At 32.2% G+C, this 27279-nt stretch overlaps 1 protein-coding gene across 1 annotated transcript; it reads right to left on the reverse strand.

Annotated features, from left to right (window-relative positions):
- Positions 1-12975: 12975 nt before the first annotated feature.
- LOC111706912 (uncharacterized) lies at positions 12976-26497 on the reverse strand. The gene is made up of 8 exons (XM_023479859.1): positions 26391-26497; positions 25188-25229; positions 24253-24478; positions 23419-23539; positions 19093-20012; positions 18715-18807; positions 15825-15894; positions 12976-13910 (listed from the first exon to the last, which is right to left on the reverse strand). Exons 1-8 carry the CDS (start codon positions 26460-26462, stop codon positions 13805-13807), a joined length of 1650 nt encoding a protein of 549 aa, XP_023335627.1. The 5' UTR covers positions 26463-26497; the 3' UTR covers positions 12976-13804.
- Positions 26498-27279: the final 782 nt, after the last annotated feature.

Below are 27279 nucleotides of genomic sequence, written 5' to 3' on the forward strand. Positions count from 1 at the left end.
TGCCAGTAATGTTCCATGAATTTCTGTCTATATAGTTCAGTGTGAGCCTTCGTAACCTTTACACATTGTATTTTTCTCTAACAATTTTCCCCCTTTAAATCTTCCTCGTTATTTGGACCAGCGCGGTTGTAAATTGGATCTTTTAATAACAATAATGAGTTAAGATATAAATTATCAATTATAGGTCATATTAGGGGGTTATCCTGTGACCTGTAGATTAATGTATATTTATGTTCAATTTGTTTTGTTTATTACTAAATGTGGACACAATAATGTTTTCGTTGTGAGAAGAATCTGATTAGACTCCATTTTCTTTTTTCTTTCAGAGAAATGAAAATAGTAAAACATTACCGAGGTTACTTCACCTCTCACATAAACAGCTTTGTTCAATGTACATAGAAACAAATATTAATAAATTCTACATTATCTTTAGTGTTCTAGTTAAAAATCTTTCTAGGTTTAGTTGAATAGTTTAGCGGAAAATTGACTATTTTCCGGCGGATTAATGCTTTATAAACAATGAAGGAAATTAACAGAATTTACCACTTTCTTACATTAAAAAATGACAATATTGAGAATCGGAGGATCTCTTGAAATCAAGTTTACTGTCTTTATAATTTTACCTAAAAATATGAAATAACAAAGTTTTTTATTTCAAAAAATAATCCATACTGAGGTCGAAACGTTTGTATTGTTAATCTATTCAGACAGCATTAATCCGTATATCTGCAGTCCAATGGATTAGATTAGCTTCCTCTGTAAATACTGTTATCAGATCACAAAGATATGAGACGGATGTTAAAAATTTCTTAATACTTAACCAATAAGAGTTAAGCGGTATTATAATCAAAATGTTCTACCGCTGTATGCTATGTATGTATAAACTGGTTCGTTGCAAGGCATGAACAGGTTTATTAATTATCCTGTCATCAACAACAGTTATGAGAATATGGAAAATGCATCCTTTTGATCAGTTGTTTAGATTGAGGATAAAAGAGGCTTAAAGGGACTGTAAGCTTCAGAGTGAACCTTTATACAAAGATGGCAATGCCCGATTCACAACGGTACCCTTTAAACCTTTTTCTGATCTATGCAGTTTTCAAGGATAATAGTTTGCAATTCTGATAATTCCTTTACGTAGAAATAGGCAAGCCACTTTTGTAGAGAAACCACAATTGACACAAATCAGTTTTGAATATTATTAATATTGATATCTAATTCATACTTGATCAGACAAATCTTTCAAGGTTACCGTTGTGAATCGGGCATTGCCATTCCTAAATCTTTGATTATATCTCTTTATTTATGTTTAGTCTTATCCGTAGAACTATTTTTTTATTCATCTTAGATTTAAATATTAAATTTTTTAGAAATACATTTAGAAGATTTTAAGATGAAAATGTTTATATCTAATTTGGGATTAACTAAAACAAATTACCAAAGTGCTTTTCCATCCCAAGGATTAAAAAAGTTATGTAAGGTGAGGGGGGAGGGATTAGGGGGGTTATTTGAGGGAAACGTTCAATTTTTTGAGAAAAAAAACATATGTTGTCCAATCTTTATTTAGAAAAAAAAGTTTGTTTCAATTTTTCAAAAATGAATTTTATTGGACAATATTTCACACTTGAAGGTATATCTAAACACATTTCCGGTACATCTTGCCAACTGGAAATATTTCCGGTACATCTTGGCAACTGGAAATATTTCCGGTACATCTTGGCAACTGGAAATATTTCCGGTACATCTTGGCAACTGGAAATATAATCAAGCAACATTTTGTTTCATCCTTTTCGAGGATATTCTTCTTAACGGGACTGTAAGCGTAATTTCAAGCGAACCTCCGTGGGAAAAAAGAGAATGCCCGATTCACAATGGTACCATTGAAACCTTTGACTGTTTATGAAGTAGAGACTAGAGATCTCTCTCTGTTTGAACATATTAAAACCCACTTGAATTCCTCTAAAACTGTATGCTGTATAAAGTCTGAACAGCTGATCAGCTACTTCCGCGACTCGAAAGTAAATCAACTGTTTTACGTTAACAGCGTTTCCAAACATTGAAAGGTAAATTTGAAATATTGACTTAAATATTTGACAGCTTGGAAACAAACTGTTTCGCAGTTAAAAGGTTTCCGTAGTTTAATAGGGATATTTCCGACGTTCCTTTTCAGTCAACCGTTTATAGGGTACCGTTGTGAATCTTTATTTGGAAGGTTGCTGGCAATTACGCTAACAATCCCTTTAATCTTATTGTTAAGAGCGGAAAAATATAGGTTTTGGCATGAATCAATCCTATAGGGGAGTTCTAATATTTCTTGAGATATATACGTTCTGGCATCTTCAGGCTATAAATATAAAAGGTATAAAAAAGAAGTATAAGAGAGTAGAGATGTAAATTATCATCGAAAAACAAACTTACAGATTTAACAGAGTAAAATAATATTTAATAAAAAATAATAAACTAATTCTACAGTTTAGTGAAAAATTGACAAGCGAAGGAACTCATTATTGTACAGAAAATTAGAAAATTAGAAAATTAGAAAATTATTTTAAAATCCAGTGAATCTAACCTTGTACACGCAATTTGATTATTAATTTAGTTAATTTAATTTTTAATTATAGATTTTCTGTATTTGCTATTTTACACTTGCAGTCCTTGCATAAATGTTCAGGCTTATGAGATATCTTAAGAATTTAAAAAAAGAGATAAAAATAAAAACATGATGCCACTTCGTTGTAGTTATAGTTTACGTTTTGGCCATAAATAATTATTTTTTAGGCTCTATACAATATTATGCCACCTGCTGCTGTAAACCTTGTTTGATCTGACAAAATTCATGATTTGAAATATCAGCGGTCCACGACATCAGGTCGGAAAGATATAAACAAGAAATAGACTTTTTGGGGAGTAATCGGCTTCTTCACAGTAATGGAAGAAGAAGTAAAATTTATCATTGTTTGATAGATGGGATCACCATGAAGACCTGCCCAGAATATTCAATTAAGTCTGTCTATCAATTAATCTATGAGAATATTAAACATTATCAGGAGAGGGAATGTGTTTTCTTCCTTGGCATTAGAAGATGGAAATAATACAGACAGACAATTTATTATTAGTTCTTATCAACACATGGTATTTCAAATGTGTATTATCAACACATGGTGTTCCAAGGGTGGATTATCAACACATGGTGTTCCAAGGGTGGATTATCAACAGATGGTTTTCCAAGGGTGTATTATTAACACATGGTGTTCCAAGGGTGGATTATGAACACATGGTGTTCCAAGGGTGTATTATCAACACATGGTGTTCCAATGGTGTATTATCAACACATGGTGTTCGAAGGGTGTATTATCAACACATGGTATTCCAATGGTGTATTATCAACACATGGTGTTCCAAGGGCGTATTATCAGCACATGGTGTTCCAAGGGTGTTTATGAACACATGGTGTTCCAAGGGTGTTTTATCAACACATGGTGTTCCAAGGCCTGATGTATTATCAACTTGGAGTTCCAAGGTTTTTTAGCCAGGATTATAACGTACACAATTGTTAAGAGATCTACTCTACTGTTGCGCACTGTAATCGAATCGATGAAGCGTAGAGCTATCCCATTAAAAAGTTTATTCTCAAATAATGGTCACGAGTCATAATCATTTAAAATCACTAGTATGAGATTGGAGAACCTAATAGAGTTAGATTTTTTGTTGAATTTTATTTATGTAAATTCTACATTTGACTGTTTTGCACAACAGAGATTAAAATACACAGTTTTTAATCAAACAAGATTTTTAATTTAGCCAGGATTATGAAGTTAACCAGCTGTTATGCTTTTTTCTGTCTTTTTTTTCCGCATCTTTTATATTATGTTACTGACTAGCTTGGGAAAGATTGGATTGGAAACCTAACCTATTCAACTTAGACCTTTTTAACCAATTTGAGGCAAATCGTGCAAGAAGTTCTTGAGTTATGATCGGACATACAAACAAACTTACAGAGGTTAGTACTTTATATATATATATAGATTATTAAATAGCTTGGGAACCATGCTTTGCCTTGCGACTAAGTTTTTTTATAAGAGTTAACCTATTCAACTATTAAACTTAGCTAAAAACATTCCTATGGTCTTACAGAGTTTCCCAATCAAAATTTGAGGCAAATTGGTCAAGGGGTTCCTGATCTAGCATACAAACAAACAAACCGAGATATCTATTTTATTTATAGATATACAAGATTTCTTTAAGAATAACCATGGACATACATTTTTTTAATTATAAAATTTACTTATTTTCTCCAAAAGTTAATATAAAATTTGACCCGACAGTTGACACGAATTTGGATTTAATCTATTCGTCAAAATAATATTTTTCTTTTTGAAGGCTTGGTATTCTGATTTGAGAGGAAGTTTTTTTTTCATTTGTCTATTATTGTTCTGTGTAAGATTTCATAGCTATTTGATTTTTTGCATTTATGAAATATATGAACTCTCTCGATCGACTCAAATATCAGGTGTTTAGGTTTTATCAAATTATAGAAAAAATCTTATCATTTCATATTGCTACTTAACCAAATATTGGTTGGCTAACATTGAGAACGAAATCTAACATGTATCTACATTGGCTTGATTTGTAGGTTATCTAGTTTTAAGCGTATAAACAAATATGTTTAAAAAGCACATTTCACCTGCTCTCATACATGGTAAGCTTTAGTGCCAGAACTTTCAAAACATTTGTAAATTATCTTGAAGTCATTATAAATAAATTCGCCATTTAAATCAGCATATATCTTTATAGGATGTTGAATGAGAGGCAGAGATAAAAGTTCTATTTTTAACCTAAAAAGGTCAAAAGTTTCACAAGTCTGTGAAGATTTTGAAGAAAATAGTAGAAACCGAGTATGAGCGTTTTATAAACAACTTACCAAATCAGTTTATCATGATTCTAAGAAAATTCCGTGATGTTTTGAAATCTCTCTCTCTAAATCAGACCATGGGAGAAACTGAAACATATTTAGCAAATATTTATCTATGCACACGGAGCTACATAACCTACAAACCAAGCCAATTTCTGCATTTGCATTTATTGTTCTTGGATCCCGTTTGATTTAGCTCTCAATGTGAAATTGGTCACGTAACATAAACAACAATCGGATTTTTTGCTAAATCAAAAAGACCTAATATATATTTGAGTAGTGTTCTCAGATATTGAGAGCATTTCTTGCTTATAAGAAATAATAAAGATATTATTAGAATTAAACACTTTTTGAGCCAGAAAAAAAGACTGTGCCTTCCACATTATTGATCATATGAAGGTTTCAAGGGTACTGTTGTATAAAGGTACCCTTGCTCTTTGTTTGGATCACTATAGTTTCAGTAGAGGTAAATATTTCCATTTAGTGTATAGTGCCGATTTAAGGATTTATCTCTAATTGGATAATGAGATAGATAGAAAGATAGATGTTACCGCAATGCAATTTCTATTGGTTCAGAAAAGACACCAAACTCATGACTGAATCCTGATTGGATCAGGCGCTAATAGACTCGGCATTCAGGAGTGGGAGGGTTACCTGAAAATACGCTTACAGTCCCTTTAAGATAGAAAACCAGAGAAATTTGATTCTTGAGTAAACCATTGCTGAATAAAACTGTTGTTTTCCTCCTCTGTTTATTCTCTCATATGTTTATAAACAGAATAAAAACAGATTTAAAAAATAATGGCAGTGTAGTATTATTGTCACGTGTCTCCGTCTGTATCACGTGACCAGTATACTGCACTGCCATTGGAGGGAGTACTGGTCACGTGATATGGACGTATAAATGATATTGTTAATTATATCTATTAAAAATGAAAAATTATTAAACAATAATAGAAGCAAAACTAAGTTTCTTATGCTCCTCTGGTATATCGTCGTTTTCAGATTGGTTGCGTATTTGCTGAATATAATCAATTTAAACCTACTTTTCTTTTACAAAATTTTATGTATATATATTTTCGTATAAATTTGACACAGTTTCATATCAATTTCTTGAGACAGGAACATCAGATAGAACTCTTATGGGTCTCGATTAACTCCTAAAATGCTTAGGTTTCAGCCTATACCCACTTTTCATTTTTCCTGAACAGTCCTTTCAGTCCTAATTTCTTTCCTAAATTACTTTGTGCTTTTTAATATTTAGTAGGTTTACAAGTTTCTTACCGCCCTTTTTCTACTTGTAATTTTAGTTGTTAATAGTTGCTCTTCAAGCTGCCATTATTATTTTGCGGATTTTTTAGCTTAAATTGCGCATTTTCAAAAATAATGAATGATTGGAATTGTTATTAAATATTTTTAAAATAGAATCTATCAAGACTTTGGTCAAATAAAAAAACCGTCTATATATCTATCCATATCAATTCCTACTCTTTCTCTACATTCTGTGACAATAGAACCCACTTCTTTCTGTGTCAAAACAAAAAATATGTTGTTGACTAAAAAAATCTATAATAACAATAAACACACCTGAAAACAAGCTAGAAAAATAAGGAATTGTGTAATCACTAATAGAAAATGTGACTTACATTGTTGAAAAGTGGACGAGAAGTAAATCTGTTTTACTGTTTTTATGAATTATTCTTTCCAGTTTAAACTTTATACATACTTTTTACGTTTTGAATAAATTTCTAAGAAATTTAGTTTAGTATTCAGAATAAGTAGATAATCTTGTATGTGTAAGGAATAACTAATAGAACAAATAAGATTAAAATGTAAAAATGAATATGCGCTGGCTTAATATTTACTGGGTGAATCTGTACTGAATTATTCTGTACTGGATGAATCTGTAATGAATGATTCTGGACTAGATGAATGTGTACTAGATGAATCAGTACTGAATTATTCTGTACTGGATGAATCTGTAATGAATGATTCTGTACTAGATGAATGTGTACTAGATGAATCAGTACTGAATTATTCTGTACTGGATGAATTTGTACTGAATTATTCTGTATTGGATGAATCTGTACTGAATTATTCTGTACTGGATGAATCTGTACTGAATTATTCTGTACTGGATGAATCTGTCCTGAATTATTCTGAATAATTCTGTACAAATTTAAACCGGACTAGGATTTTGTAGTCGTTCTATAGTTTTTCATACTAGTGATATGACTGAATTGTTTTACATTTTTGATACGTCAAATTGGTAATAAATTGAGCGTTTTTAAGAATTATGGTTTTGTTTTAATAGTCTTTGGATGTTTCATCAGATATTGTACAAATACGTACTTGAGGTATGATTAATATAGGGATACAATATTTGATGGTTTTATCATATGAGAGTGTGAAGAGGTTCTATTTTGATCTGCAAAGTACCTTCTGCCAGGATTCCTCTTTCCTCGGGACGGGCCTAAGAGATGTCTAAACGATTGATTCTCTCTCTCTGTCCGTCAATGTCAGCAGCAGATCAATATTTTATTCTGTGATTGATTTTATCTTTTATATGCTCTATGATATTATCGCATATTTATACATACTAGCCTTAGAGGGCGCTTCGCGCCCATCTTCTAAATTAGTTGTGAACATGTTCTCTTTGTGTACATCGTAAAACAAAACAAAAATAATTCGCGGATTTTCACAAAAATTTCGCGGATTTTCAAAATTTTTAAAAATTTAATGACGATCGAATTTTGATGGAGACAAATATTTGAAATTTTGATCATTCATAAACCTTCCCTGGGGTCCCTAGATGTCCCACAAAAAATTTGGGCCCGATCGGTTCAGCCGTTTTGACGTTTATTGGATACAAACAGACAGACAAACAGACAAACAAACAAACAGACAAGCCAAATTTATATATAGATTGTAATAGTTTTTTACTGTATTTAGAATAAACGCTAATTTGGATACTGTCTTCTTTACTTAAAGATGAAGATTGTATTTGTTCTGTTCTACTCTACAAAGATGAGCTCGTTGTAGAATGTAGATTTACTTGATTAGACTGAGTATAATCTCTAAGGTTTCTTGATATTTTTCGTCCCCGATTTCTAAGGTTCCTGGATATTCGTCACCGTCTAATCTATATTTATGCTGAAGGCTGTATTGATTAAAGCTTTTTTAATGATTTTTTTTAGTTAAGGGCAAAAGTGAGATTTTTTAGTTTTTTTCATATCAAGTAATAGAAAATGGAATACATGCTTAATTTCAAGTGTCTGATGTACCTTGCAATCTTCATATCTGCATCGTTTCTGAAGTAATTAAATTGCATGAGTCACTTTTGTAGAGAAACCATAAATGAAAATAATCAGCTTTCAAAATGGGAAACATGGATATTTAATGCAATACTTGATCAGACAAAGCTTTGAGGGGTATTGTTTTGAATCAGAATTGAAAATATGTCTGTAGTCACTTTAAACCTCTCAATTGATTCTACATTAATAAAACTGCTTTGTAGGTTTGTGCACTTTAAAGTTTACATTCTTTTAATAACCGTTCCAATATTTTTAAGGCTGTGGTAGGTGTTATCTAGAACCTTGTCAGCTTTGCCAGGTGTTATCTAGTATCTTGTCTGCTGTGCTAGGTGTTATCTAGTATCTTGTAGGCTGTGCATAGGTGTTATCTAGTATCTTGTCTGCTGTGCGTAGGTGTTATCTAGTATCTTGTTGGCTGTGCGTAGGTGTTATCTAGTATCTTGTAGGCTTTGCATAGGTGTTATCTAGTATCTTGTAGGCTGTGCATAGGTGTTATCTAGTATCTTGTCGGCTGTGTGTAGGTGTTATCTAGTATCTTGTAGGCTGTGCAAAGGTGTTATCTAGTATCTTGTAGGCTGTGCATAGGTGTTATCTAGTATCTTGTAGGCTGTGCATAGGTGTTATCTAGTATCTTGTCGGCTGTGTGTAGGTGTTATCTAGAACCTTGTTGGCTGTGCTAGGTGTTATCTAATATCTTGTCTGCTGTGCGTAGGTGTTATTTAGTATCTTGTTGGCTGTGCGTAGGTGTTATCTAGTATCTTGTCGGCTGTGCATAGGTGTTATCTAGTATCTTGTAGGCTGTGTGTAGGTGTTATCTAGTATCTTGTAGGCTGTGCATAGGTGTTATCTAGTATCTTGTAGGCTGTGCATAGGTGTTATCTAGTATCTTGTCTGCTGTGTGTAGGTGTTATCTAGTATCTTGTCTGCTGTGTGTAGGTGTTATCCATTATCTTATTGGCTGCGAGTAATTGTTATCTAGTATCTTGTTGGGTGCATTGGTGTTATCTGGTATGTTGTAGGCTGTGCGTAGGTGTTATCTAGAATCTTGTCGGCTGTGCTTAGGTGTTATCTATTATCTTGTCGGCTGTGCGTAGGTGTTATCTAGGTTTTTGTAGGTGTTAACAAGTATCTTGTTGGCTGTGTGCGTAAGTGTTATCTAGTACGTAGTTACTGTTTCAGATAAGCATACTTAATTTAGACAATTAATATTCATTAATCCTTATTTGGTTTATAATGTAAAACATTTATTTACTTGAGAAATGTTTTTATTTTTCGTTGAGGGTTGTGGGCGTAAGCTCATGCATACAAAAAAGTACGATATATTAATAAACCTGTTTCCATTTCGTTTCAAAGTCTTTCTATTTTTTTTGATAATTGAAAACATTATAACTAAAGATGGGCATTGTTTCTAAAAACGAAAGGAAAAAATGTTGTCTTAATTTTTCCCTGATAAAATTCTGTTAAATAAAAAACGATAGATTTCCTTTCTTCTCCAAATTCAAATAAATAAATCTGTTACAGCATGCAGAAATAACCTTCAGGTGACTCCATCTAAATCACCTTGTTTTCAAGTGCGGGTAAACTCCTGCTGTTTACCGCACTTGGACAAACCTCTTTTCGCTTTTACATTTGCAATACTGAGCAGAAATAACAATGCATCAACACCACTCTCTAAGCGAGACCTTATAAATACTAAATATTTTTTTGGTAATCTCATTTTTGACAAATGTTAATGAAATGTTGATTTTTTTATAGGCAATCTAATAGACCCTTAAAAAAATGTTACTATTTTTATGCCAATAAAATAAGGCATATTTTTTTTGTCCATTATATTTAGACATTTTAGGAAAACGTACATTTCCACGAGGGTTGAAATTTAGTTGTTGGAACAAATTATATCAAACATTTGTTTACTATTTTTAAATTTCCCATTAAAGATTTACACTGTCCGGTTGCAAAGATATAGGGATTAGAACATTTGAGTTTGTGTTAAACACTCAAATCCTTTCTGTTTATTGAAGGAGAAGAGACTAGATAAGCTTCATTAACAAGAACATATTTTTTACCAAATATTCTTTTTTTGTATTAAAAATAAAAATAAATAAAAATAAAATATTTTTTTTGCTTCTTTTCAACTTCGATGATCAACAGTCTTAACTAAACCGTGACGGCAGGGTGCTATTCTTCTATTCAGATCAATAAACACAGGGACAGAACTTAATTAATTGGAGAGGTTGCTGAACTTTTCAACCCCGGTTCAAATATTTTTTCTGTCTCCTTCTGAATCTTTCATTTTGAATCTGTGATTCAGAATTTGAACCGCCTTCTTGCGACTTATTAAATCCGGTGTTAGATTACACTGATAAAGAGTTTTAGTAGGTGATACAATATTTCTCTTTATCCAGGTGGGGGGGGGGGGTCACCCTTTACCATTAACTCTTTAATGGAGGGTCACTGAGTATTTTAACGACATTTCCGTTAAGTGAAATGGGTTCAATTTCTATGTAAAATGTTTCTTAGAAAATTTAAAATCATAAGTTTATCTGTCGTCTTTAAATTCCACAGTTTTTATAAATTTCAATTATTCCGTCTCCCTCTTTTAAATTATCTGTCTCTTAATTTATGTTGTTCGGAAGGTTATATCATGATTGTTTTGAGGAGAATGAATGTATTTTTGGGTTTAAAGTATTTTTTAACACATAGAGACAACTTGCCAGCTTAAATTTTTATCTCTTTAAAATATCCCCCCCACCCCTTTTTGAAAGTGATACAGTAAAGACGACCTGAAACTATCAAGATTTTTTCAACTCTCTTAACAAGTTGCAGGGAATTATGAATATAAGGAAACAGAAATAAATTTTGAAGAAAAAACTTATACTTTGTATTTCTTTACAAAAAGTATTTCCATGCATTGTGTGTTGCATCCTTGATGTAGAAAGAATACTGGACAAAATCAAATTGCAAAGTTCCGGCGCTTTTTCAGAGAGAACAAACGCTGATCACAAAACTTCTTCAAAATGTTGCTGAAAATTGCAAAATAAAACTTTAAACATTGGAAAAGTGTAGATAAGAAGGAAAAATCGCTTCCAGAAAACCTTATTTTAATTTTTAATTTGATTTTAATAATTTAAGTTCTAAGAAATTAGACTTTAAAAAATGAAAACCGCTAATATGACTTATGCAGCTGCCTTAAGTATTTTTTGTATGGGGGGGACAAAAAAGTTTTTTTTCTTATCTCTTTAACTTGATCTTGAACTGGATTATTTGATCAAACAAAATTCATATTTTGAAATATCTAAGGTCTACGACATTGGGTTGCAAAGATAAAGAGATTGGAAAATCAAATTTCGTGGCAAAGGCTTAATTCCTTTAAATTGACGAATACGATGAATGAAGTAAAAATTATAGGATGGAATATGACGATTTCGGTGAAAAGGCACGGTGAAAGTAGATAAAAGAGTCATAACCGATTTCACGGAAGTGAAGACGACAGAGCCAATGTTTTTTGCCGCTTTCAATTTGTTTATCTGTGCAAGACAGGCTCACGAATGCTTACAGGTCAATTTACTAATAGTAATAGTTGTGAGATGGTCAAACGTGAAAATCTTGAGAGCTGGTATAAAAAGACGTGCTTCTTCAATCTCAAAAATGAATCAAAAAAAGACCCCAAAAAAACTGGTATTTTCTGCAAGAAAATTTTATATGATCATTTTTTCTGAATAGTCCCATAAATCTCAAGTTAGAGCTGTAATACTGGGACATCTGTATATTAGAGTTGTATACATGATATGTCTAACATACTCCAAAAATAATATTCCATCTGAAGGTTTCCATAGATATACTATTTTCCGGGAAATTCATTAAAATCATGAAGTCTGTGCTTATGAAAGAAAAATATAGTTATAGAACTTTTCAAAATTAAGACATTTTTTTATAAATAACAAACCCTTATGTTGTCGTATTGCTAAATTAAAGTTTAACGTTTTTCGTAACTAACGCCTACAAAGACCTACAAAAAAGGCAAAATATGTCGCAAATGAAATATTTCACAAATTTTGTCTAAAACAAAAAATAGTCAAATTTTTAAAGAAAAATCTCATTCACCAGTTTTCTTCTGTAGAACTCCATTGTTTTTCTTATCTGAAAACTTTCATTTCATTTCCTAAGAAAAATTAGAAAAATTTTATTTTTCAACTTAAATGAATTTTTTTATAAAATTATTAAACACCACGATTTTAAAAACAGCAAACGTTCTTTTGTAGAGATTAGATTAATTAACATAAAATGTGATTTGAGAAACTTGATTTAAAAAAAGCTCTATTTTCAGTCGCAATTTTTAAGTTAAGTAAAAAAAAAATACTTTGTGGAAAATTACAGATTTTAGATATGTTTGCACTATACCAAATATATTATCAAGTGCAATAGGTGGCAACAGAGAAATGAACAAATTATACATCACGTCACAAGTGTCAAATATAACAAGGAAAAAGAAATTTTCTCACATCAGTTTGACATGTTTTCCAAGATTAAATAAAATAGTGTAAAAACAGAAAAAAACACAAAATTACACTTTTTTACCGTAAAATAAGTGCTTTATTCCAAAATTATCACTATTATTAATAGTTTTGTCGGAAACAAAAACTAAGTTGACACTTATGACGTAAGAATACAGCTGTACAGAGAGTGATCAAATTCTACGTTGCCATCTATTGCAGAGTTGAGCTCTAATTAAACGAACTGTAAACATAATTTCAAGTGACCATTTATTAATGTAGAGTGGTGTGTCCAGTTTACAACAGTACTTCTTCAATTAACCTTTGACTGATAAAGGACGACGGACTTATCCTTATTTTTCTTCAGAATTGCTTTGAATTGTTGATACGTTTGTTTAGAAGCTGTTTTTTGTAAGAAAAAGTAATATTAATATTTACTTTTCGGAAGTTGCAGAAAATAAATATTTTCATTTGAACTTTTGAAAACCGGTTTGAAATAGAGTGTTCGGGACTCCAGAGAAATAAAGGCTTTTTCTAAAGAGGGGGGGGGGAGGAATAATTGAAAATTTTACCCCCCCCCCCCTGGAATTTTACAGGGAATTGGACATATTTATGTCAAAACAATGACCAGCTGGAGATGGAAAGGGGAAAATGTGTTAGCAAGATTTGGATTTTTTTAAAAATCTTCATTTTGGTCAGTATATAATGAATATCGACATTTTTTCCAGGCATTTGTTGTTAGTTCATAATTTTTTCCTGACGTTTTGTCCTTTAATGGATATAGACATACAAACTAGCAGTCAAGACAAATTTATATAGAAGTCAGTTGTATTGAGTTCACAATGATCAGCCATAGGTATGGTTTAAACGAATAGTGTTGGAAATTACCCTATTTACATAGTGGGTCACTTAATTAAGCTTGCAGTTCTTTAAATAAAAAATGTTTAAAAAATTGGGTTTGCTGAAAAAGTTGTTTGTCATTTAAAACAATGGGATGATATAAGTGATGATTCTTGTTTGCTGGTTCCAAGTTTGACGGTTCTCCCTGTATCTTCCAGCTCTTCCGAGCTCCAACAAGATTCCAGCTACCCAGCTAGCAACTTGATCCTGTCCTGGAAGTTTTTGTTCCAGCAAACCTGATCAGCATGTTGTCCTAGTATCTGAGCAATCCAACGGGAAAACTCACGTACTCTGAAATCAAATCAAATCAAATCAAGTACCCCGCAGTGAAATTATATTTAATTTGATCAATTATTGGGAATGAAATTGTAAACTCCAATTTATTCCAAGTGCAGGACTCGCAGGACCGACTTTTTATTAGCTTAGAGCTGTACCGTACACATTCAGGTCAAAACGGAACGGTACACCAACTAAACCATCGCCTTCTACTAAAATGAATGTGATCTGCCCGTAATTTCAAGTTACCCTCCATGTTAGTTAAACAACAGAATGTGCATGGCATTAGTTAACATTTTTGTTTCATCTGAAATCTGTAAACAATGTAATGAATTGTCAGAATAAAACACTTGTTACAAAAACAACAATATCTCCAAATAGTTAATCAAATAAAAGTGTAAGAGGTGCCGATGTATATCGGGCATTCCATTTTTTAATGTGGGATTACTTAAAATTACAACATTCTCGTTGATACACTATTGAGACTTCTGACCGGCGCAGAACAACCCGTATGAAAATGTGAGGTCTCACTCAAAATTTAGTGTCAGGCTTGTTAAGCTTTGACGCAAATTAGAAACCCAAAAAACTGTCAGGAAAATACATTAAAAAAATGTTTTTTACAAGTTATAAGAAGAACCATAAACCTGCTGTAATGAGTAGGATTGTGAATACCTGGATAATAAGTAGGATTGTGAATACCTTAGTGTAATCAGAAGGATTGTGAATACCTGGTGTAATGAGTAGAATTGTGTATACCTGGTGTAATGAGTAGGATTGTGTATACCTGGTGTAATGAGTAGGATTGTGTATACCTGGAGTAGGATTGTGAATACCTGGTGTAATGAGTAGAATTGTGTATACCTGGTGTAATGAGTAGGATTGTGTATACCTGGTGTAATGAGTAGGATTGTGTATACCTGGAGTAATGAGTAGGATTGTATATACCTGGTGTAATGAGTAGGATTGTGAATACCTTAGTGTAATGAGAAGTATTGTGAATACCTGGTGTAATGAGTAGAATTGTGTATACCTGATGTAATGAGTAGGATTGTGTATACCTGATGTAATGAGTAGGATTGTGTATACCTGGTGTAATGAGTAGGATTTTATATACCTGGTGTAATGAGTAGGATTGTGAATACCTACAGTGAAACCCTTAATAACGAATACATCGAAAGAATTCATCAAATGTCGTATTCTTCACTTTCTGATAATGGAATGTTGCAGATATGTAGCATTTTAATTAAATGATTATATGGAACTCTTTAAAACTGTTCCCGCATATTCATGGCTATTTATTTATTTATGCAAATACTGAGATTTACGTAATATAGTATAAAACTGATTGAAAAATTGTCAAGACGACATTTGTTTATACCTGGTGTAATGAGTAGGATTGTATATACCTGGTGTAATGAATAGGATTGTGTATACCTGGTGTAATGAATAAGATTGTTATATACCTGGTGTAATGAGTAGGATTGTATATACCTGGTGTAATGAGTGGGATTGTGTATACCTGGTAAAATGAGTAGAAATGTATACCTAGTGTAATGAGTAGGAGTTTTTTATACCTGGTGTAATGAGTAGGATTTTTATATACCTGGTTACCTGGTGTAATGAGTTGGATTGTTATATACCTGGTGTAATGAGTAGGATTTTTATATACCTGGTGTAATGAGTAGGATTGTTTTATACCTGGTGTAATGAGTAGGATTGTTATATACGTGGTGTAATGAGTAGGATTGTTATATACGTAATGAGTGGGATTGTGTATACCTGGTAAAATGAGTAGAAATGTATACCTGGTGTAATGAGTAGGATTGTTATATACCTGGTGTAATGAGTAGGATTGTAATATACCTGGTTACCTGGTGTAATGAGTTGGATTGTTATATACGTGGTGTAATGAGTAGGAATGTTTTATACCTGGTGTAATGAGTAGGATTGTTTATACCTCCACAGTTCTTAGCTGCTCCTCGTCCACCACTCACAACACCTGCAGCAGCAAATATTAGAAATTGTTATCTTTAAATGGACTGTTCACTTAATTGGGTATTTTTAGGTTAAACTAAATACCCTGCTTAAAGTCAGTTTTTAGTTCAGAATTCCAGCACACATAAGTCATCTCAGTTGTAACGTTATTTTAGCAACTTAATCAACGTTTCTTAAGTAACAACAGCCGGAGAAATTCAAAAATTATCATATTTCAATTACGTCATGTGTTAGCCATTATATACTAAAATATGAAAACTTTCAATATTAGAAGAATAGCTATCAAGGCATTTATTTTACCCTAAAAATACCCAATTAAGTGAACAGTCTCTAAAAACATCGTCTTCAAATTTAGTCCATTGACACAAGAATGGACAAACATCTTTATAAAATGAATTTTTTAAAGAATATACATCAAGAGATTATTTTTACACATCTCTCTCTGGGTTCACAAGCACTTATTTCCCAGAAGAAAGGCAAAAAAATGAAAATCTTCCCTTTTATCAACCATCATATTAAAATGCTAAAGGATTTTAGTTTATGTCCTTTCGAGCTTTACGCAAATATCTGTAGATCTGTGGTTCAGAGGAGGCCAGGAGTTCTTCTTTCTTTCAAATACTCCTGTGTCAGAATGGAACCATAAGAACCAAAGACAACAACACAGAAGAGACACAAAAGACACCTGAAAAAGAGAGCAAAAAGATAAAAAACAAAACTCTTTGTTTGACTGGATGTAGAATTAATGGAGAAGGTTCCCCAGGGAGTAGGAGCCACAAATACTGGTTCTGCAGATGAAGAAATCCCAGAGTGGGGTGTGCAGGTGAAGGAGCCCTCAGAGCAGGTTCCTTAGACTCAGGAGCCTCAAGAACAGGTTCCTAATAGATTAGGAGCCCCAAGAGCAGCTTTCTTAGGATCAGGGCTCCCAAAACAGGTTCCTTAGGATCAGGAGCCTCCAGAACAGGTTCCTTATAGATTAGGAGCCCCAAGAGCAGTTTCCTTAGGATCAGGGCTCCCAAAACAGGTTCCTAAGGATCAGCAGCGCTCAGATCAGGCTCCTTAGGACCAGGAGCCCCAGAGTAGGTTCGGCATGATAAAGAGCCCTCAGGGTTGGTTCCTACCAAGTTGAAACCTCTATAACAGTTTCCTAGTATAGTGGATGTCTTCACTACTGGTTCCAGAACAGGAGAAGTCGAATCTGCAAACTTCCTTGCAATAGAAAATCCAAGTGCTGACAAAGTATTTCCCGATTTAGGAACCCCGAACGTTAAAGCCCCTAGTTCGTATTCAATACAAGAAAAATGGAGACCCCCACCAGGTCCAAAAAATTAACCTTGGAATTCCCGATCCCAAACTCTTCCTCTTAATTCCGCCCCCTTTCTTCTGGATCAATTAAACCTCCTTCTGATATCACTATGTTTAGATATTGTAGTGTAATAAAAACTGTTCACTATGCCCGAAAAAAAGACGAGACCAAAAGTAGAGAACTTTTATGCTTGGAAAGACTTCATGACCACTCAAGAACAAACCAGACCAGAGATTCTAGAAAAAGAAACAAAGTAAAATAGCTTTTTAAACCTTCTAATTCTATAATTTTTATGTTCTATCTTCTACATTTTACATTTAAATCTAAAAAAAAGTTTAATATTCAAAAGCAGACGGATGAAAAAAAATTAAAACTGGAAAAATAATTTGGAAAATTGAGATGAATAATTTAGGTTTTGAAGTTTTAATTGTGAAACTTGAGATAAAAGCTTAGTTAGAATCCTCTAAATCCTTATAAAAGAAAAACTCATGAATATTTAAAATGTTTCTCCGAGGCCAAGTTAAAAAATTTAAAGTAAAACTAAGAACACTAAGAAAACTTGAAAGTTAGGTTTTAGTATTTATTCTAGGAAAATATTTAAATATATCCTAGCTTCTGCTAAATATAATCAGCTTAAATGTTTAGTATGACCTTGTGAGCAGTACTTGTGAGTAGTCCTACCTTGACCTTGTGAGTGGTCCTACCTTGACCTTGTGAGCAGTCCTACCTTGACCTTGTGAGTAGTCCTACCTTCACCTTGTGAGTAGTCCATCCTTGACCTTGTGAGCAGTCCTACCTTGACCTTGTGAGTAGTTCTTCCTTGACCTTAAAAGTAGTCCTACCTCGACCTTGTGAGTAGTCCTAAATTGTTCTTCTGAGTAGTCCTACCTTGACCTTGTGAGCAGTCCTACCCTGACCTTGTGTTTTAGTTGTGAGACTCATATTTTTGCCCCCCCGCCCTTTTCAGAATCATATTTTTCCCCAAATCAACCACTTAAAAAAAGGTATATTTTACAGGTTTCTGAAGCCCGAGCAAACTTCGAAGAAAATTATTGGATTTTAGCAGTATGATGGAGCGTCTTGGTGCCCTAAAAATGTCAAATTAAAGCATTTCTGATACTTTTTTTCAAAAAGAAAAATATACACCCTTGTCTTGTGATTAGTCCTACCTTAATCTTATGACTTGTGAGTAGTCCTACGTGGACCTTGTGGGTAGTCCTACCTTGACCTTGAGAGTAGTCCTACCTTGACCTTGTGAGTAGTCCTACCTTGGTCTTGTGAGTAGTCCTACATTGATCTTGTGAGTAGTCCTACCTTGATCTTGTAAGTAGACCTACCTTTATCTTGTAAGTAGTCCTACCTTGATCTTGTGAGTAGTTCTACCTTGATGTTGTGAGTAGTCCTACCTTGATCTTGGGAGTAGTCCTACCTTGATGTTGTGAGTAGCCCTACCTTGATGTTGTGAGTAGTCCTACCTTGATGTTGTGAGTAGTCCTACCTTGATGTTGTGAGTAGTCCTACCTGTGATGATAAAGTTTTTATCCTCCAGGATGAAAAGAGGACCTCCAGAATCCCCTTGACATATTCCAGGGGACACAACATACCCCTCGAACCCTAATATATTATTCATTTGATCAAATAATCAATTAATGCGTTTTTAAATTGACCAATTTATCAATCAATCAGTTCTGAAACTCATTAATCAACCAATCAATTATTTAATTAAATGATCTGCATATCTATTGATAAAACAATTAATAAATTAATTTATTTATCAATTGAACAACTAATTGATTAGCCAATGTATCTGTTAATTATTTTATCAATTAATAAATAATTCGATTCAGTAGACAAGGAAATAACTTTCTCTTAATTAAAATATAAAAAAAGAAACCAAACCTTCTTGGCTACCAAAATGTTTGAAGTCTCTCCGTTCCTTGACATCAGTAATGCGGCGATAAGTTCCATTTTCAAATTTCCAAACATCAGTCTTCCATGTTTTTAGCTGCCCAACACATAAAATTTTTGGCCTGAACTGTACATCAGATCTCAAAGACTTATTTAAAAATTTGTCACACATTGTCTCGTCCAGCACTTCAACATTCGACTCAGATCTGAGAACTCCGGATCTTTTTTCATCTTCCTCTAAATAGCAATCTTTACCACAGAATCCCCAGGACCCTCCTGGGATTTTTTGTTCTCCTTTCATATCATAAAAACTGCTTGTAACCTTACACCATCCTTCAGAGTCATTTTTCCCCGACTTCTCGCCGTAGCAGTACACACTAGAGTTTCCTTGAACAAGATTGATCTCATCAAAGTTATCAATGACTGTATCAGGACTAGAAGCATCTTTAAAAAATGCCTGGCAGGCTGGATCCTGAGGAGGAGGGGAATCATCGCAAATATCAAAACTTGAACCGAGCTCACTACAGTAGTGGTACTTGTATGGTCCGTACTCATCAGTTTGACAAACTTTCTTTTTTCCAATTCCTCTGAAGTATTTTCCGTAGCCAGCCACATTCGATAACCGGGTATCAAAATATTTAGGGCTGGGGAGGCATGCCACGTTATCAACTGTCGTGTTCCCATCTATTTCTACGAGAGCTATGTCATACCCTCCATAATCCTTGTACCCTTCCCCGATATATGATTGTGGATGCTTGATAACTCGACTGATATTCATGATCGATCCCTCCTTATTCCCGAGATCTTGCACGTCCTGGTAGCCGATCCAGACTTTTCCAACTGGACTAATTGGAACTATTTCCGTGCTGTTGTCAGGGAGTAGTCTGCATTTAATAGTAACTCCAACCATACTGAAAAATGTAGTTCAAATATTTCGATGAGAATAAAGATGCAGGAACCCCACGTTAAAGTAACTCTCGTTGTTTTTTTAAGGAACCTTCCGTTTAAAGAGGGACATGTCCGAATCCCAACGGTACCCTTTAAACCTTTTTCTAATCAATGATATATAGTCGTTTTTCTTATTTGAAAAGTGATTAATTCTGAAAATTTCTCCATTGTCACTTTGAAAAGAAACCGCAGTTGAAAATAATTAATCTTCAGAGAGAACATTTATTTTTGATCAGACAAAGCTTTTTCAGGATACCATTGTGAATCGGGCATTTGAAATTACGTCTACAGTTCCTTAAGGTTGAGTGTTTCAAAGAAAAGAAGAATAGGTTTAATTTCATGAAAATAATATGTTTCTACGTCGTATATTAGCTAAATACGAGCTTCTAACTTTATTCAAATTATTTCCCGAGAATGTCCAATTTACGTGGATATAAATATATAAATAAATGGAAAATAGTTTAAATATATTTAAACTATAGACTATAGAGGCTCGCACTTAATATTTAAACACAATACCATGCAAACTAAGTTCAGGGGTTTCTAGATCGGGTTTTTAGGATCATGTTCAATATCGAGAGTAAAAGTCGAAGATGAAAACTGTAAACAATATTTTAATAAGTATGACAAGAAAAACAATTGACATAATTAAATAATTTGTAATAGGAGATCTTTTTCATTAAAAACCTTGACCGTTTTTAAGATATTTCCCGGTTGGAATCATTGTCGCTTTTTCGACACCAACCTCATTTATAGCCAGGGGCGTAGTCAGGACTTTGTCCAGGGGGGGATAAGTTTGTTTTATTTCCAGGGGTGGGGGGTGCTCAGAATTCGTGTTTTGAGTGAAATCCGCAATTCAAAACGTAACTAACACTCGACACTAACAAAATAGAGTACTGAAAACACAAATTATCGTTTAGAGAAAAGGTCTACGGATGAAATATTTCCAAGATCTCTGTTTTCACATTTTATTTGCTAACATAAAGAATAAACATGCCTCATGTATTCCTGCATTTTAAACAACAAATTTCTTGCATTTCTATTTAAAGATTTATTTAAGAACAAAATGATAAAAATAATATAATTTTCCAATGTCCTTAAATATTTTCATAAATAATGTCACAATATGGATATGTTCCAAAACTCAACATAAGCTGAAATGCGGTAGTTATCTCAAAATAGGGATAAGCTCGAAAATGAAATCAACTATCAACAATAATACAGGGTGTCCCAAAAACATGGAATTCAATGACGAATTCGGTATCGTCTTTGTTATGAATTAGCATTGTAATACCTAATTTCAAAAGCCATAATATTATTATGTCTGCTAGAGTTTATTTTATGAAAAGGGTAAAAGACTGTTAAAATGTGTCTATAATGTCTTCGCAAGATGAACAGTGAAGACGGACTCGACGGACAAGTTATATACTCTATTGTATACTGCAATTTTCTTGTATTACTAAGCACCTGCACAACCCAATGCAGTCAAAACATAAACAAACAAAATGTGACCATAGCAGACGAAACTCTTACAGATTACAGCTTTCTCAGTAGGTATCACTATACTAAATCAAAGAATTATTTAAAAAGACGATATCGAATTCGTCACTGAATTCCCATGTTTATTGGGACACCCTGTACATTCGCATGCACACCTTTTATTTGGTTAAAGTTAACATTTGTGTTTCAATGTAAAGCGTTTTCTATTTTTAATAAATATTTCGCGTATTTCGTTTTCAGCCGGCATTAGTAGGTTTGAAACGTATGTCCCCTGAAGTTTAATATGTGTTTTTATACAGAAAATGTTCAACTGATTAAGAATAAATCTTTTGAAAACATTTTTTAAAAGCTTGAAAACTTTGAAAGATCTATTAACTGTCAACTTGACATTCTCAAAATGTGCTCATTACAGTATTTACCATCAAGCTCTCTTCTTAAGATGTGGAAAAACCTGCCTCTTGACATAAAAAGAAGCAACTCTGTAAGTATATTTAAAAATAGACTACTGAATTCTCGTTTGAAAATTACATTACAATGTGTTATAAACCGAATTTTATTCTTGTAAAACTAATTAGGCACGTTTTAATATGCTTTGATATTTGTTGTGTACATGTCAGAAAATTACTTTAAACTCTAGTCATTCTAATAAATGTATAAACTACTTTGCATAAGATAAAATCGCAACCTGATCTCTAATAGTTCTCCTCAAATCTATTTAATTAAAATGTTTTGTTATCATTATTAAAATTAGGTGGAAAAAATAATCAAAACAGCCAAGAGCTATTTTCCACCTAATTACTTTATGCTTGTACTGTTAAATATAATCATCAATTTGTAATTGTAAACTCGTTCTGTAATCTTTACACAGATAAATGTATTTTAGCAATAAACTTTATCTTATCTTATCTTAATTATCTAATACACAAAATCGGAGAGAATGTTTATAATTTAATTCTCAATAATCTATGTGAAATGTTCATTGACAAATTGATAATGAAGTTTGCGTATGATTTAAATACTTTCTGTAGAATATGAAAACATATCTTCTATTCCTATGAAACAAGACATTCATATATATGTTGCGTATAGCCGGCCAAACGGCTGGACCGATTGGGCTGAAAGTTTTTGTGGACACTCATGGGTGGCCAGGGGATGTTATAGGCTAAAAAATCAAAAATATTTTTTTTTTTAATTTTTAAAAGTATTTTTTTTCCACGGGCAACGCCGGGCTCTTCAGCTAGTATATAATAAAACAATTGACATTCATATATATGTTGTTTATGGCATACCAAACGGCTGGACCGATTGGGCTGAATTTTTTTGTGGACACTCATGGGTAGTTGGGGGGTGTCTTTTTCACGGGCAACGCCGGGCCCTTTAGCTCGTACTAAATAAAATATAAAAAATAGACGGTTAAAGCAAGGTTTTATTCCATTTCAATGAATATTAAGTCCTTTTTGCAGAGGGTTTATTCAGAGTAATTTGAAAAAATGAACAATTAAATTAAAACAAAATATCCGACGAGGCTGAAAAAATTAAACTCTGTAAAGCTCTTTCAGATTTTTAATTAAATCATTCAAAAATTACATTTTTATTGGAAAAGGATTTTTGAAAAACAGGTGAAAATTTAAACACATGATTTAAATTATATATCTTTATGTCAATCAGAAATGGAATGGAAGATGTAAAAATGATTTTTAGATTATAATATGTAATGATAATATTCAGGGGCTTATGCAATAATTTTTCCGAAGGGGGGGAGGGTGTCTCCAATACAAGCCCCTAAATGATTTTCAATAAAATCATTTATTTATTTCCATACAATTTGTCGGTAGGAGAAGATGTCCGGTAAAAATAAAAACTACTTACTCACTTATTGCCTTGAAAACAGTTCCATTCTTAGTTGCGTTAATACACTTATCCACCAAACCTTCTTCGGAGTAAACACAGTGAGCTGCAGTGAGAATCCAGCGGGGAGTTATCAATGATCCTAAAATAAAAAGTCCACAAAGTTAAAAAATTTCAGTTTTTTAAGTGAGTGATATGATATTAAGGATTTTTTTCTAGCATTTTGGTAACAAAAGAAAGAAATAATTGAAACCATTAATAAGTAATTTTTTGAAATTTATATTTTTTTTATATATCTTACATATGTCGAAAAATGTCTAGGATACATTTAAAAAAAAAATATAGAAGATGACAATTCACTGTTCACTGTTTTCTGTTTACCACTTTGTGAAATAAATTTTCAAAATATTAATCCTTGAAGAACTAGAAAAGGATTTTATATTTAATGTTGATAATTTGGAAATGCATTTATTTTAATCTCTTCTATGAACAGGTTTAAATAAACAAAACAAAACAAGGGAAAGCAAGGGGTGGGGGTAAGGGATTGTTCATGAAGTTAGCAACAGTAAGTAAATCCTTACATTTTTATCGTCATCAACAAAGTCTTATCCCTTGGTGGAACTCTCATTCATAATTTTCCAACTAATCTTGAACTGGGACCGAATTTAATGAATTGAGGAGAGGTCGCTGAACTGACTTCCTCACTAGTTCAAATCCTTAATCACCGATTCAAAGTTAAAGTTTTATGAGGATTTGAATCGGTGATTCCTGTTTTGAACCGGCTGTAGGTAGTTTAGCAACCTGTCCAATTCATTAAATTCTGTCCAGCTGGATTAATATAAAAACTAAATATACCTGTACATGAGGACATTAAAGATCCCTCCACCGGAACTGGATTAATGGCGACGATGAATGGAAAGTCTGAACTATTGCTTGCTGTAGCTCCAACAAGACGTTGTCCTTTATCCACCAGATCAGCTTTCACCCAGTCCACGTACTCGTACTGACTGTCAGAATAATCAACGGTGTCGTCTTCCTTCTCATCCAGTAATTTCAATGCCATTGCTAGTGTCTCATTTAACTATGTGAAAGGTTTAAAGAAAATAAGAAATTTCTATAAAAATAATGTTAAATGAAAACTTTAAAGTCGTCTTTAATCCACAATAGCATTAGTTTCCCCTTAGTTCTCTTTTTTTAATGCTGTACCTTTTATATTACTTCAGTTATTTATAACTCCTTCATTATCCATTCATAATCATATATCATTTATAATTCATTCATAATCATATATCATTTATAATTCATTCATAATTCATTTATAATTTATTCATAATTCATTCATAATTTATTAATAATCATATATCATTTATAATTCATTAATAATCATATATCATTTAAAATTCTTTCATAATTCATTCATAATTCATTCATAATTCATTTAGAGTTTATTCATAATTCATTTACAATTCATTCATAATTTATTTATAATTCATTCATAATTCATTTATAATTTATTCATAATTCATTTATAATTCATTCATAATTCATTTATAATTGATTCATAATTCATTCATAGTGCATTCAAAATTCATATTAAAAAACTTAATTTATACAATTTGAAAAAAAAAATCAGATTTCTTTTTGTTAGTCATAAACTCCCGAGAGATCAAAGACGATAATAAAGTTGTCACTTAACTCCATTATATTGAGACTAACTGCTTGGTTGGAAAGTTTTAAAAATTCAGAACTTCTTGATCAAATATATAAATTGGCAAATATTTCTTTCCTACCTGTGTCATTTCAAATGTTTCATTGCTGGGCGTATTTACTTCCTTAAAATAGATTTTTTTTTAAGTGACTGTAAGTTAAGTCATCTTTATATTTTGAATATTTGTAATTAATAAAATAATAAAATAAAAAAATTATTTTAAATATAGTAATATATATATATAGTAATATATAATATCTGCAAAATGTCCTTTTTGTAAAATGTAATGTTTTGACTAGGTGAGGTTTATTCATTAAATGTCTGGATGTACATTGTACATTAATTACATGAATTGTAAGTATATAAAATGTCCTTCTTTGAAATGTACTTCAATCATGGGAGCATTTATAAAATGTACTTCAATCAAGGGAGCATTTATGAAATGTACTTCAATCAAGGGAGAATTTATGAAATGTACTTCATTCAAGTGAGCATTTTTGAAATGTACTTCAATCAAGGGAGCATTTATGAAATGTACTTCAATCAAGGGAGCATTTATAAAATGTACTTTAATCAAGGGAGCATTTATGAAATGTACTTCAATCATGGTAGCATTTATGAAATGTACTTCAATCATGGGAGCATTTATGAAATGTACTTTAATCATGGGAGCATTTATGAAATGTACTTCAATCAAGGGAGCATTTATGAAATGTACTTCAATCAAGGGAGCATTTATGAAATGCACTTCAATCAAGGGAGCATTTGTGAAATGTACTTAAATCAAGGGAGCATTTATGAAATGTACTTCAATCAAGGGAGCATTTATGAAATGTAATTCAATCAAGGGAGCATTTATGAAATGTACTTAAATCAAGGGAGCATTTATGAAATGTACTTTAATCAAGGGAGCATTCTATGAACACTTAAAGGGACTATATAAGCGTAATTTCAAGTAACTCTTTATGCAAAGATGTCAATGCCTGATTTACAACGGTACTCTTAAAAGCTTTGTCTGTTCAAGTATGAATTAGTATTCATAATTTTGTTTCTTTAAACTGTGATTCTCATTTTTTGGTTTTATGTAAAAGAATTTCTTGCGTATAAGAGGCAATAGAGAAGTTCAAGGAAATAAACATTTTTCGAGTTAGAAAAAAACGATGTTTTCTTCACCATTTTTATCAGATTAAGATTTTAAGGATAATGTTTTAAATCGGGCATTGCCATCTTTGCATGGAGGGTTACATGAAATTACGCTTACAGTCCCTTTCAGGTTCTCTACTACCTCCGAGAGCGACTGCAGTATACAATGTATCACAAATATTGTTATGGATAAAAATCCTCTTCTGATTCTCATTTTCAAACTTTTAAAACATCTTTAGTTAATCTGAAAATTCACTTATTTATTTCTCTAAGAGATCTAAGTCTGTTTTAAAGAGTTTAAAGTTTAAAGAGAACATAGTCTTCAATGGATCTTTAATGGATCTTTAATGGATCTTTAATGGATCTTTAATGGATCTTTGATGGATCTTTAATGGATCTTTAATGGACCTCTAATGGATCTTTAATGGATCTTTAATGGATCTTTAATGGATCTTTAATGGATCTTTAATGTATCTTTATTGGATCTTTGATGGATCTGTAATAAATCTTTAATGGATAAGCTTATTTTAGAAATGCTAGCACCGTTGACTTTACAGAGAAACCTGGTTAAATAAACTCTGTTCAGCTGAACAAAAAGTGTCATATTTTTGTTCAAAAAAACTTGACAAATGTTTTAATTCAAGTTTCATTTGACAGTTAATCAAACTTCAAGTTGATTCTTTATTCACATTTGATGGCAACCTACTTTTTTAACCTACTTTTACATTTGGTCGATAAAAATGTATGACGAAATCAATAACTAATGAGACTAATACAGAATATTAAAATCTAAAATTTTACTATCTATTCCTTTTTGAGTTTATGTACTTTTAGCTTGAAGCAATTCTTCTTCTACATTAGAATAAAATGTCACTTTATAATAACTATTTAATCTTAAAACAAGGTTAAACTGAACGCTAAGATATATGATCTTCTAGCGCGAGAATTTAATTACCAAAATCAAATAGATTTTATTACATTTAAACATAATTTTAATTTTCAACAATTTAAAGCATTTTAACTTTTAAATG

Source organism: Eurytemora carolleeae, unplaced genomic scaffold, assembly GCF_000591075.1.
Source record: "Eurytemora carolleeae unplaced genomic scaffold, Eaff_2.0 scaffold758, whole genome shotgun sequence".
Classification (NCBI taxonomy): Eukaryota; Metazoa; Arthropoda; class Copepoda; order Calanoida; family Temoridae; genus Eurytemora; species Eurytemora carolleeae.

What these genes read in the sequence shown, in the direction of transcription:
- LOC111706912 (XM_023479859.1), bottom strand. Translation starts at nt 26,462, where the DNA reads ATGAGAATCAGAAGAGGATTTTTATCCATAACAATATTTGTGATACAT. An exon ending in TTTAATGTCCTCATGTACAG is followed by an intron (nt 23,540 to 24,252) that starts GTATATTTAGTT and finishes TTTTTATTTTAG; the next exon opens with GATCATTGATAACTCCCCGC. An exon ending in AATCCTACTCATTACACCAG is followed by an intron (nt 13,911 to 15,824) that starts GTATAAAACATT and finishes ATTTGATTTCAG; the next exon opens with AGTACGTGAGTTTTCCCGTT.